This window comes from Plutella xylostella, chromosome 13 (assembly GCF_932276165.1).
Source record: "Plutella xylostella chromosome 13, ilPluXylo3.1, whole genome shotgun sequence".
NCBI lineage: Eukaryota > Metazoa > Arthropoda > Insecta > Lepidoptera > Plutellidae > Plutella > Plutella xylostella.
In genome coordinates, this window is record NC_063993.1 from 350,888 (window position 1) to 364,446 (window position 13,559).

The 13,559-nt window shown below is 36.5% G+C and overlaps 1 protein-coding gene across 1 annotated transcript in view; it reads right to left on the reverse strand.

Moving 5' to 3' along the window:
* LOC105381922 (gastrin/cholecystokinin type B receptor) overlaps window positions 1-7,371 on the reverse strand; it is a 28,766-nt gene extending 21,395 nt beyond the window's left edge. Inside the window, exons 1-2 of the mRNA XM_048625117.1 lie at window positions 7,107-7,371; window positions 3,944-4,058 (exon numbers count right to left, since the gene is read on the reverse strand). Coding sequence (XP_048481074.1) covers window positions 3,944-4,058; window positions 7,107-7,361 — 370 coding nt within the window. The 5' untranslated portion in view covers window positions 7,362-7,371. The remainder of the gene's footprint in view (window positions 1-3,943; window positions 4,059-7,106) is intronic.
* Between the last annotated feature and the right edge of the window lie 6,188 nt (window positions 7,372-13,559).

Consider the following 13,559-nt stretch of genomic DNA (forward strand, 5'->3'; position numbering starts at 1 on the left):
CATCGTGAAGTATCCTGCATATCTACCTATAGATTTAGCACATCTAGATAATATGTGAACCCACCAACCCGCTGTGGACCAGCGTGGTGGGAAATATTCCAAGCTTAGAAAGGCAGCTTAGACCTTGTGGATATGCACATTGCACAAAGGTCCCATTCGAGAGAGCCAGGTGCAGGTACTTACACTTCCCACAGATAGTAGAATAGAATATAATAGAACAAACATCTCTGCAGGAACTCAGCTGGATGCTAAGTGGCCTTAATGCTGCTTGCACCGTGTAGGCCTCCGTATGAACTTGTTCGTGAGACAACTATCGAAGTTGTGCAATAATATGACTACCTGAGGCAGACTATTCGGCTAGGCAGAAGCAACTTCGACAAGAAGGCTGAAAGGCGCATCCAACAGTCTTCAACCATTGCGCCCTGCCAGTTATGACATATGGTGCATATACATGGATACTGATGGTGGGACTGGTCCACCAATTTAAAGTCACTAAGCGTGCTATGGAGAGAGCTATGCTTGGGGTTTCTCTAATGGATGGTATCAGAAAAGAGGTTATACGTCAGAGGACTAAGGTTACCAACATAGCTGTCAAAATATGCAAGCTTAGGCAGGTAGCCGGTAGTGGCTGGATTCGGAAGACCGAGGACCGAGTCTTGTGGCGCTCCTTGGGAGAGGCCTATGTCCAGCATTAGATGATTATAGGCTGATGATGATAACATGTACATTTCATATTATTATACCAATTAAAATATACTATGATTTAGCATAAAGTTCATAAAATATTCTATCATATCACATAATCTGTTAAATTACAAAACAGCATCAAAACCTCTAGCACCACAACCTAAAGATAGGTGCGATGACGAGAAAAGCGAGGAGGAGCGGTTAAGTGCACATGTTCATCAAAAGCGAAGCAGGGCTACATGGGGAGACGCTCTATGTTTAGGTTTTGGTGCAAGGAGTTTTGACTGCGTTATTATTATTGGCGCTATGTAGGGAGACGCTTAGCTGACCAACATGTGCACCTAACCGCACCTATCTTTATATTTTGGTGCTAGGTGTTTTGCCGGTGTTGTGTGATTCAGCACAGATTTTTTGTCATATTATAGTATATTTTATGAATTTTACATAAAATGAACATTATACGAATTGGATATTATACCTTATGAAAATATAGATGTTACAGGTAAGGTTTATCATATGTTGTGAACATTATTAGTGTGAAATGAAACATTTTGTTTAATACGTCGCAATACGGACCCCACAATGCTACTTAGAGAATTCCATACTATATTCTTATTTTTTTATACATACTGTCGTTCTTTCTTTCGTTCCAATATCTATCCAAATATTTCTGCCATACATATCTGTCTAAGTTTGCGTTTCCCACACAGTCTTTTTAAAAAATTGCAGTGGATTGATTCTTTCATTTCCATTGTATACAGTTCTTTCATTGCCGTGGAAGTTTGTTTCATTGCCGTGGGCCTTTGTTTCATTGCCGTGGACGCTTGTTTCATTGCCGTGAACGCATGTTTCATCGCCGTGGCACGAAATTTTTAATCACCCGTATCTCGGTAAGTTTTTAACTTATCGGCTACCCATTTAGTAAGAACACTAACATTAACAAAAACTTTAATAAAAGCGTTTTTCTAATATAAAAAACCTGAAGATAAAAAAGTCCACGGAAATGAAGATTTTTTAGGACTTGTTGAAATCCACCCATTAACCCGAAATTCCCATGGGAAAACCTTATAAAGCAAAGCAAAGCTCGCAGGAAAAGCTAGTTTATCAGTAAATTTAATATGATTAGCACCGTCTGTCGTTACGCTAAAAGCACAAGTACTAGTGAATAGAGCAAATAGTGGTTTTCTGAAAATTTACGCGCTATTTTGGTAAGTATTTTATTTTTGTTCAGTGTTTAATTAGAAAATGTTACATCAACATAGTTATATGTAGTGTATGTTCATTGTTTGTCATCTATTTTATTCGTACCTAATTATTTCTTAATCTATATCAAGTTATATCCGTGGTGATTCAATTAATCTGTAATTATACCTATCTGTTACAGGAAATGTGTGGATTCTAGGATTTGTATAAGTACGAGGAAATGTGTCTTATATCATCATCACTCTTTTCCGGGTGTTTTCTCCTTTTACGGGGATTTAATAATAATAAACTACCAATTATTAACTTATAAATAATACTGTATTTATTATTATTAACATACATATATTATTATCGTTTATGAATAACCGTTTAACCAATACCACCCAATACTAATCATATTAGTACAACTTAGGGTGATCTATACTAGTCTTGAACTGAAATAATGATGTTCTATTTTAGTCTAAATATTCTTAAATCGACTTTAGTCCCTGTAATAAATCGACTTTAGCCGTCGAGTCCGCGTTGTTCTCTCATTAGGGTCGATTTACATCAAATGAACACATACCTAGCTAGAGGTAGAACAGGGCATTCTTTCGATCACCTATCTTCCTCTAGTTCTAACTCTGTATTCGTTTGATGTAAAAGTACCTTCAGCGGTCTTGTATTCTTGTTCTAGCACTTTGTTCGTTTGAATATGAGTATTCGTTTACAACAAAAGATCACGAAAGCATGCTTTTGTTCCAGCTCTCTGATCGTTTGATGTAAATCGAGCTTAACAGAGGACGCTAACAAGCGCTTCACAAGTAATTAGCAATTCTTTGTGGCCCCGGCCTTTGAGGCCACGAACTATGCAGCAGGAAAGTACCTTCGTTTTTTATTGATGCACAAACAGATACTTTGATATTATAATATGAATACCCTAGCTTTTACGTTTTTTATTCGGTTTGATGGGATTCTAATTAAGCCAAACGATGCGTGATTTTTCGTTGGCTTTATTCGATTATTTATATTTTGTACTTCGTCCCTCATTGTTGGAGATTCACTCGAATCAATTTAATGAGACGAGCAGCGAAGTGAAATAAGCGGTCACAATGTCGACATTTCCGTCATTTCAGCTAGCCTATAGCACGGGGCGCAAGACGCACGTCAACTTATAACAAAAGTTCTTCGTCCGAGCACGATGTAAACTTATTACACCCCTATTTTTCCGTGGGCGGTTAAAAAATGTTGTGGTATGGCAATTTGTAGTAAACTATAATTCCGACGATATCGTGTAGTTATTGTGTCGTTAAAGTGAGCTTACAATATGAAATGGAAAGTATTTTATCGGCCATGACTTTAGTCATCTTTATCATCACAAAGCGTCAAAACATGATGGTCATATATCGAATTGTGCCCGTAAATTTATTATAACAGTATTTATGTAGGTATTAATGACAGGTACCTACCTACCTACTAAGAAAGAAAGAAAGAAAGATACATTTATTTGACACACTGAACAATAAAAAACAGAAACAAAAAGAAAAAGAATACTACAAAAAAATATATGAAAAAAACAGAAAATAATACAAACAAACAAGGTTGCTGTCCAGAGCGTCAAAAAGGCACCAGCTCAGCGGGTACTAAATGAGGCCGTATACAGAAAGAAAGCTGGATACTTATGAGAGCGCTTACTTTTTCATACCTTGCCGAACCAGCGCCTTTCTTTCTGTATACGGACATACTTTGTAACTTTATATACAGTGCCACAAACTTATCTGTTCCGGGGACAGCTCACGTAAATGTCTAATATTTTATTAATTCTATAAGATTTTAAGTTTGCCAGTAGTGGTAATTCGCTCTTGTGGTTTATTAAAATAAACCCATCTAATCTATATCAATAATATAATTCATCAGTAAATAATGAGATACGGATCAATTTATTTCGCTCTCACCGGAACAGATAAGTTTGTCGCACTGTACCCCTTATGTTCGTAGAACAAAATGTAAATTTAGAGGCAACTGTCAGTTTTTAAAAACTCAAAAAATATTTATTTATTATAACTACACTCACCTTGAATAAATGGTATTAACTTGCACATGACTGCTCCGAAGAAGAACCTCCTGTATATTTGTCCGACCAGCGTGAACGGAAGGCAGAACACCCCCAGTAGGAAGTCGGACACTGCCTGTGAACAAATAAATAACTTAGTCCGTTTCATAAATCCTTGTGCTATACCTACCTATATCTGGACTTTTATTAGGTGCAGCGTGGTGAAAGGGAAATGTAGCCATTCGTGGACTCCGTGGAAGTAGATTTTGGCATCCTCATCTGAGAGTGTTAAGTACAAATTAATGGCCATGCCAAATTGCCTTGTCTAAATTGTCATTGAGCGGCGCTTACTTAGTTCATGCTAAGTTAGATTTACTCAAATAAGTAACTGAGCATACCTATGCTAAATAATAATAATATTTAAACAAATCATAATTTTACTTGTCTAATCACCTTCCTTGTTTTGGAAATGTGCGTGACTCTGTACACTTTGTAAGAGTTTGAGTATCGTAAGTACAGTCCACGCCATATTCCAACGAGTATTTAAAAACGAGTGATTTTTGTAACTGAAGTGATTGTATTCAGCGTTCCGCAGTGACGTAGTGACGCCTACTTAGTAGTCTAATTAATATAACCTACTATGCCTAAGTCTCGTTAGGTTTAGGCATAACGCAAAAGAGGCTGAATGTGTTTTAGGCACCGAGCGACGAACGGACAAAAGGACAAACTTGAAGGAACGCAGAAAAAAACTTGATGAACAGCTATGGCTCAGAAATAACACACCCAATCCATCTGTTTTAAGTAAAAAGTGTAAAAAGACAAGCACAAAATAAAAATATTAAAATAGGTAGGTAAGTACTTTTACTTTTGTTGATAACCATACACACCACAATGGAAGCTATTTTCTAAATGACCACGATATAATGTATTATAAACTACTGTTTGCCCTTCGCTGCCTTAATTTCTCAAGGCATTTAGAGTTCATGGAACTGTACAATTATGTTACTTCAGCAGGAATAGCTACGTTAGAAATATTAAATTTATCTAATTATATTATATGCACCGGAAAATGATAAACTACATAGATGTCCGTAATTATTATTTTAAGTACAATGATACAATACAATACAATACAATAATCTTTATTTGCACACCATAAAAAACTTAAATCTAACTTAAATAACAGAGATGCACAAATGGCGGTCTTATCGCTAAAAGCGATCTCTTCCAGACAACCGTTGTAAGAAAAGAACTAAACATAGAAAAGGGCATTTACAAGGTGTATTTACAAATAATATTTTAAAAAGAAAAATACATATCCAAATAACATTGATACTTACTAACTATTATTAATTAAATACTCATATAAATACATACAATAAATACATAAATAAATAAATATATAATATATATATATTATATACATATATAGTATGGATAAATATACAATATACCTATATCAGCTCAAAGTACGCTTAATACAACAAAAAATATATTAGATAAATAGAATTTAACATAGATTAATAAAATAATATATTTATTCTTGAAGATAATGGTTTTTTACCATGCGTTTGAAAGATGCAGGTGATGGGGCTTGCCTTATGTTCAAGGGGAGAGCGTTCCAAAGATGGATGGCTTGGACAGTAAAAGAGTTTGAGTAAAAACTGGTTGTATGGGACGGAATATTTATTCGCAGGTTTTCATTGGAACGCAGATTTCTATTGTGAGTCGTGAAACGAAACTCAAAACGTTCCTTAAGATATGCAGGTGAAGATGGGTTAAACAGTATCGAATAAAGCAGAGAGAGAATATGGGTATTCCGGCGAAGGCGAATAGGGAGCCACTTGAGTTTGCGACGAAATTCAGAAACATGGTCATATTTGCGCAAACCATATATGAACCGAATGCAGAAGTTTTGTAGTCTCTCAAGTTTATTGAGTTGCTCCTCGGTTAAATCAATATAGCAACTGTCGGCATAATCAAGAATAGGGAGAAGGAGAGATTGTGCGAGCGCAATTTTGGTGGCTGTTGGGAGAAAGTTCCGCAGTCTGCGAAGACACGCTGCCGAAGCAAACACCTTCCGACTAACCTCTCCAACCTACAATGATTTAAATTACTTTAAAATTGTTACTATAAAACGTAACTTTTGCCTAGCTAGTCTAACTTATACCTATCGCTCTAGATACAATTAAGGGCTTAGTAGTAAACTGTTATTTTATCGGCCTATCAATTCATCAACAACTTTCCAGACTTCACAAGTACCTAACTTTATTTAATTGAGTGTGATCGCTGAGCATTATGTATGATAATTGAGGGCAAAATTATTAGTTACGGGACTGAAATTCTGTATAATTATTGTGAACTACTGCGGACATTTTTGTGTACCTATTCGCTTTATAATTATGTAGATAGGTATAGACACGTATACACATTTTTACCTTTTCAAAGTATAAATTCAGAAAGCGTACCTGCAGAGTAGTTTCTGCTTGCAACATTTACATATTTTATCCCAAGGAGTGGAGTTTCAATGCAGATTTTTTAGTTGAAGCTCTGGTACGTCTACTGTACTACCACTAAATTTGAGACATTAAACAACTTGGCAAAATGTTATCTTCATTTCTCCAGCTACGACTGTGAAATGTCAACTGAAATGAGGAAGATTTAATGGAATTTTAGGACAAACAACAACAGTTACAGCGCGATGGGAACGGGGAAAATACAATAAATATGAAATTTGTAAGTGGAGTTTTTTTAGTAGTAGGATCGCGTACCGTCTTATGGCCAAGACACAGTTTCTCATATGTGTAAATTTACTTAAGCATAAAACCTACATGTTTCCTGAATTCCATACTGTAGTTTTTCATTATTATTATTATCACGGATGAGAAATTCGGACATCTCACCAAGTTGAGCAACTTTTATTTTTACCAAGTTTTATTTTTATTTCCCAAAACAGGCTCCACCTATTTCAATCGGCTGTATGTAAAATTACTGTCCCCAGAAGGCCTAGCACGAAGCGAAGACGCATACGCCAAGACATGTAAAAAAATAGCGTTACGATCACATCGCGCGGCTTCGAGACTGAGTGACTTCGAACTTTTGTCACGTCTTGAACGCGTTGCTCCCTGCTAAGCCTTCGGATATATAGTATCACCTGTAAAAACACAAGTAGCTATAGACTCACCAAGTTGAGCAAATACACGTTGGTGACGGTGCGCATGCGGCGGTTGCTGGCCAGCGTGGCGATGACCAGGCAGTTCCCGGACACCGACAGCAGGAAGATCAGGATGTACGGCGGCAAGATGAACCGCCACTCGTACGCCGTGCTCATGGCATTCTTGGACACTGAGGAGTTGGACACCGTGAGGGTGCCCGCGCTGGAGACTGAGTCGGGGAGGAGGGTGAAGTTGGCAGTCAAGGAGCTGCTCGTTGAATCCATGGTGCGGTTTGGACCTGTTGAGAAAGAGAAATGTGGTTTGGTAAACTTGGACGGTAAGTATATTTTATTTTTACATCATAATTATGATGATAATGATCATAGGGTGATGGATCTGCCTATGGTTAGTAAGTAACTATCTCTACCGAAGCACAATAGGCCTGTCGATAGTTGACTATCAAGCGGCCGTACTCTAGTATGTATAGTCTTCTAAGCTTCGTACATACAATACGAGAGCCGCTCGAGTAGCTGCATCTGCTTTGGGCGGGTGTCTGACGCTGACTGCTCGTCAGCGATCAGCGGATTACTGCTCGAGCAGTCTAGACTACCGAGGGGTAAATCAAACATCATCAGTGGTTCTATCGCGAAGTAAAACATAATACCATTTACGAAGTAATCAGTGACAATTTCAATACATTTTGAATTCGAAAATCATTGTCAAACTAGTTTGCTATAGGTACACTCAGCTATGTTCAATCACTGACAACTATAACGGCTATAAAAAAATTGTACAGCAGCTGCGCTTTACTATTTGTTACAGTAGCTAATTGGTTTTATTGGCTAATTGATCCGTTACAGTAAGTATCTTTTATGAAAGTTTTATTTCACAATCCTCCTGATAATTACGTTGACGTACAAAAAGAAACTTTAATCCTAAGCAGCACTCAAAATTTGGTTAAATCATTGCGGTAAGTTAATTAGTTTACCTCTCACACCTCACAGGGTACGAGCATCACCACTTCTGTAAAACTTTTTGCTCAATGTCCTCTGGGAGCTTGAATTGCTACAAACTTAGATCGTTTTACCTGAGCCCGCAGTTTAGCGTCACGTTCGCAACAGCTCTTTGGCTTTCTTTTATGTTATTGACGTGTGCATTGTGTATTTGTGACAAGTCTAGGTATATGGCCACGGAGCTCCAAAAGAGACGGATCGATACGTACAGATAGTCAGACTTTTTCAGGCTTACTTTACAACCGGGTAAACTATAGAATTCTTTAATTGGTCTTTCTAGATAAATGAAGAAGAATATTTTGGTGACGTAATGAATTTTCTAATTACACCTTAGAAATACACCCGAGTCCGCGTTGTTCTATGCCTTAAAACGTGAATTTCGTAGTATGGGGATTTGACATTTAAAATTTAATAAACAGAAGTTGTTCAGTATTATGTGCGAAGCCACCCTCTTATGTACTTACGACGTACATTACAAATTTTACTCCACCTGTTTTAATTTACAATAATATGTATTTTTATTAAGTACTACTTATTTTTGCAGACCGCAGTACGCATAAATTTAAATACAAATGCCCGACAATTACGATAAATTATAATGTACTTATCATTCATTTACACACGACGACAGAACGGTGCGGTTATATTAAAATAAATTTAATTTATTAATTTTAGTACTTATTCAAATTGAAATATCATTGAGGACAACGGCTTGTATCTCTACTTACATTGAATGATGAAAAGTTTTCGCGGAATTTATGCTGTTTACATCATGGTTTTTTATTAACTTACAACTTTCCATGGTTTACTGATTGTAATTATCATAGTTAGTACAGCCTTAGCCCTGATTGCCAATTACGCGATAAGAAAAGAGTCCATTTCATCACGCAATTTTCGTTTCGTATTTCGTATTTGAAATTAACGAATCCACTTACGAAAATTGTAATAGAAAAAAGCTATTTTTTATTTTAGTTCAATTAATAATTTACTAGGTACTTACGTTTTTTATCCGACTGCCGAAGGAGGAGGGTAATGTTTTTATTTGCAGGTGTAATCAAATTCAACACAAAATTGTAACATGCAGTGCTCCTTGCTTTCCATGAAGAAATATTATGGATCAGCTGCTGCTCTTGACATCTCGTTGACCTACATACTTATAGTAAGGTGAAATTTTATTTTAGAAGATACACTCATGTACCTACTTCTGTGTATAAAAATACGAGGCTTTTGGGCCACACTTATATTTGGAAATGCCTAGAAATCTTTTAGATGTCAAAATATCGAACTTGCCAACTTCTGACTAAAAATAATAGTTTGTGTAGGCGGTCAACCCACACTACTCGTCGAGACCTCGGGTTGTCCAGGGACCAAGTTCAAGAAGTAGCTTACACTATTAGATAGTTTAGGCCACTCACTTTACGAAAGCACCTAAAAAGTCACTTGTAGAGGTCACTTACACATTGTAAGTAACTTTAAAAGTACCTAGGCACTACGTAAGTACGCAGAGTGATAATTTTATTGCAAAAGTTCTATTACTAAGACAGGACAGACGGACAAAACTGCACCAAACACTTTACCTATAATTTAAGAAACTTCGTTTACTTTTTGACTACGAAAGAATTGGACTATTCAGGTAAGCGTCCACCACCACCACCACCAATCCGCATGCGTACGGATTTTTATTTATTTTTTATTTTTATTATTGTTAAGGAAACATACAGAGCAGATGGATGCATTAATCTTAAAATACATAAATAACACTTTTTCCAATAAAGTTTCCATTAAGTAATATCTTAAGACATTTAGGTTTAAAAATCCACAATAGGTACACTTTGACAACTTAACACACACAAAACATGGATCGTATCAAACGGATTGTCATAAATGTAGGTATGGAGCAACGGCGTCGGCAATGCCGATGAAGTGGACGCATTTGTTTGAATTTATATACAAAGAATATATTTTATATACATATCAAGCGATGCGTCTGTTGCGTACCATACCGATAAGTAGTCGCTTGATTTGAGGCAATAATGATGAATGTGGGAAGACAAATAGTTTCCGGATAGCTACCAGAGTCTCGTGTAGGTCTCAACGAACTTATTCAATTTGCCGCGAACTTTGTGGGTGTGGAGTGACACGTGGACGCGTTCCCCAGAAACAGGAAGGACTTCATACAAACTTAATGGGAATTCAGTTATACCCACCTATTTCTAAACTATTCTTTGAAGTAAAAGGAGGAAAAAGGCATGATAAAAAGGACAATAAGTTTTGTATAGCATGGAAATCAAAGTTATACCTAGTGGACCCCAACACAAGCAAGCTTGTGCTGAGAGAGTTGTCGGGTAAGTGGGCAACCCGACTGTCGGATGTTTTCAAGCTGCCCGAAGGCCTCTGACTAGGCTTAACGACTGCTGCCGAAGCAGCAACCGGGACCCACAGCTTAACGTGCCGTCCAAAGCACGGAAGCGTCCAGAAAAGAACCACTTGAAATCGGTCACCCATCCAATAATGGCTGACCTTGCCAGTGGTTGCTTACTTAACCTCAGTGATCAGTTTAGATCACTGAAGCTAGCTCGACTACGGTCGCTTCGCTAAACTTTATATTGTTTTAAGTCAAACGGTCTGAGTCAAGTAAAATTACAATTCTATTCTGGGAGTGTGTAAACTTCCTGTACGTGGCTCTCTCGAGTACTGACTCACTTTGTACATGTCCCCTTGTTTTCAGCTAAGCTAGCTTAGCTTCTATGTAAACTGGAGCAGCAAACCAATGTACAGGAATACACAATCATACATAATATATTATATTATGCTGGGTTTAAGGACTTATCTTTGGCCATACCCCTGCCATACCTACCTATTACGATTCAGTCGTCACTATACATACCGATGATAGACAAAACTCAGTTGAACCACGTTTCCCACTTGACATGCGGATGCCGTGGCACTCGCGGGCATATGTCCGCGTCCGGCCCTCAATTTCCGATACCTTTGTCTCCGCAATATTGCCTATTAGGATCCGTTCACACAGACTGACTAGGTGAGGGGAGCAGATTCTTCGAAATTGACACTTGAGGCATTGTAGCAAAAAGGGTATATTTTTGTATTTTGATGAGACTCAAGATGAGTGCACATGCAAAAAATATGTTATTGCCTTAACTACTCGCGAAAAAAATAAAAATTTAGGCTAAAACTTCATTTAATCTGTCTTATGGGTGAGGTAGGTACGTAATTCATGTTTACTTCTACCAATTATAATTACACTCACGGGCAATGAAATGGTTCCACTCAAAAAATGACGACACCAAACGACTCAAATTTTTGCAAACATTTAGGTACTTGAAAATTTTAACAAAATACTACCTTTTTTAGTTGGTAATATCCTGATGCTCTGTTTAATACAGAGTTGTAGAAGGCGTCATTAAGCTAGCCTTTTCCGGATAGGAGTAATTTGGTGCTTTTCTCAGTGGAACCTTTTCATTGCCCGTAAGTGTATTTAAGGTAGGTACTTAGAGTCAGTATTGTGCTAATACCCAAGTACGGCGAAGCAAAAGTATCCTTAATAATATATACCTACTAGCGAGCAATTAAAAAGGTTCCAGTGACATAGCAAAAACCGTGGAAGAAATATTTAAACTGGCCAAGAGTAGAGAGCGCTGCAAAGAGCTGACTGCCAACCTCCAATGATGGAGAGTCACTTTAAGAAGAAGAAGTGACATAACACCAAAAGATTCACTCTGTGAAACTACTACGACTATGTTTGATTTCAGTAAATTATAGAATGTGTATACAGATATTTTATACTATTATAATAAAAATATCAAATTGCACCATTGTTTCGCTCATTCATAACAAAATATTTATTATCATATTTATACACTCATTCACGTATTGATATCAAACACCTTGGAATTATATATCTAAACATAATTTTTGTATAAAAATATTCCAAATTAGCTTATATTTTTTCGCATTTAACTTACATAGCAACACTAAAACTTCGCATCACAAATTATTATTATTAACACCTACGTGGAAAAAGTTCTGATAATAATTACAGGGCCAGAACAAGTTTTAGTTTGCTTGGCTATTGTTGAAGGTAAATTAATGGAACCTATCACAACTTTCAGTGTAGCGACTAAATTGCCCATTAGAGATTATGACGGTCCACACGCAAAAAAATGATTAAGTATAATATTTGTAGGAAATTTTTGGTTCAACTTCTAAAATAAGTTTTTGACAGGCGGCTAAATACTCGTATGGTGTGTAAAATTACGTTCAGCAGATAAGTCCACAAATTAACTTATAATACGATGCGACAATATAATACCAGTATATTTAATTATAATACGATGAATAAAAGCATGATTTTGACTCAGACACAATTGTACCTAATTGTATTGTGTCTCGCGGGAACAAAGGAAAAGTACATATACTTAAAATTTTGTATCGTTTTCCTACTACCGGATAAGACAAAGATACTAAACGGATTAAGATAAAGTGCCTGACATTCATCCCGAGATTCTCAAGAAAAAACTTTTTTTAAATATTATAAATTCATACGAAAATTTGTGATATAGGTACCTACTATTTATTTTAAATTAGGTACTATTTTTTAATCAGAATTCATATAAATTAAAAGCTTCTATAGCATAAAGTTCAAACAGAATAGCTGATTAAAACTTATATAAAAATGACAAGGACTTTATTAAAACTTTGAACAAAGAACTTGGTCTTAATAGTTATTGACTTAACTCAATGGCCCTATGGATATTTAAAAGCTGTAGGGACTCTTTTATCTTCATCTTCTACGACCTAGGTACAGTCCACTCCAAAAAACTTCATAGTTCCTGAAGTTTGCTGCGATTACACTTTTGTGTTTTGTCAAACTAACCAACTGTCATTATTTGAAAGAATGATTGTCAGTCAGACAAAGTACAAAAGTGCATTCGCTGCTAACTTCAAAACTACCAAGTTATTTGAACCGAACTGTACTGTACTATGATTAGAATAAACATACAAGATACAGTTTTAGAATTTAAGAACTTGGATAGTGTGTACTGGGGTTAATACTACTCTAGCTGTTCGCGAGCTTCCTTAGACAGCAGTTTGATCCTAGAGTCACAAGTGAACGAGAACAGTGTTAATAACCTAGATACAAACACACAAGCTCTATTAAATCTTTGAATAATCTATGTTTAGATTCATTAAAGTTTTTTACATAAAAGTGAAAGCGCTCGAGGTGGAAACTTTTCTCTTTTGCTGACTGCACTTACACAGAGACACCGCTCTGCTCCAATCCCCAAGATCTTGAGAGTTAAATTGTTAATATTATAAGTATTTACTGGCGTCAAGAAAAGTATTTTTCATTTTCGTTTCTGCGGCGGCTACGCCCATGTACAGAGGGGTCGTGATCTGCATAACTATCTATTGGTCTGCATAAGGTCTATTGTCAGACACACAATCTGT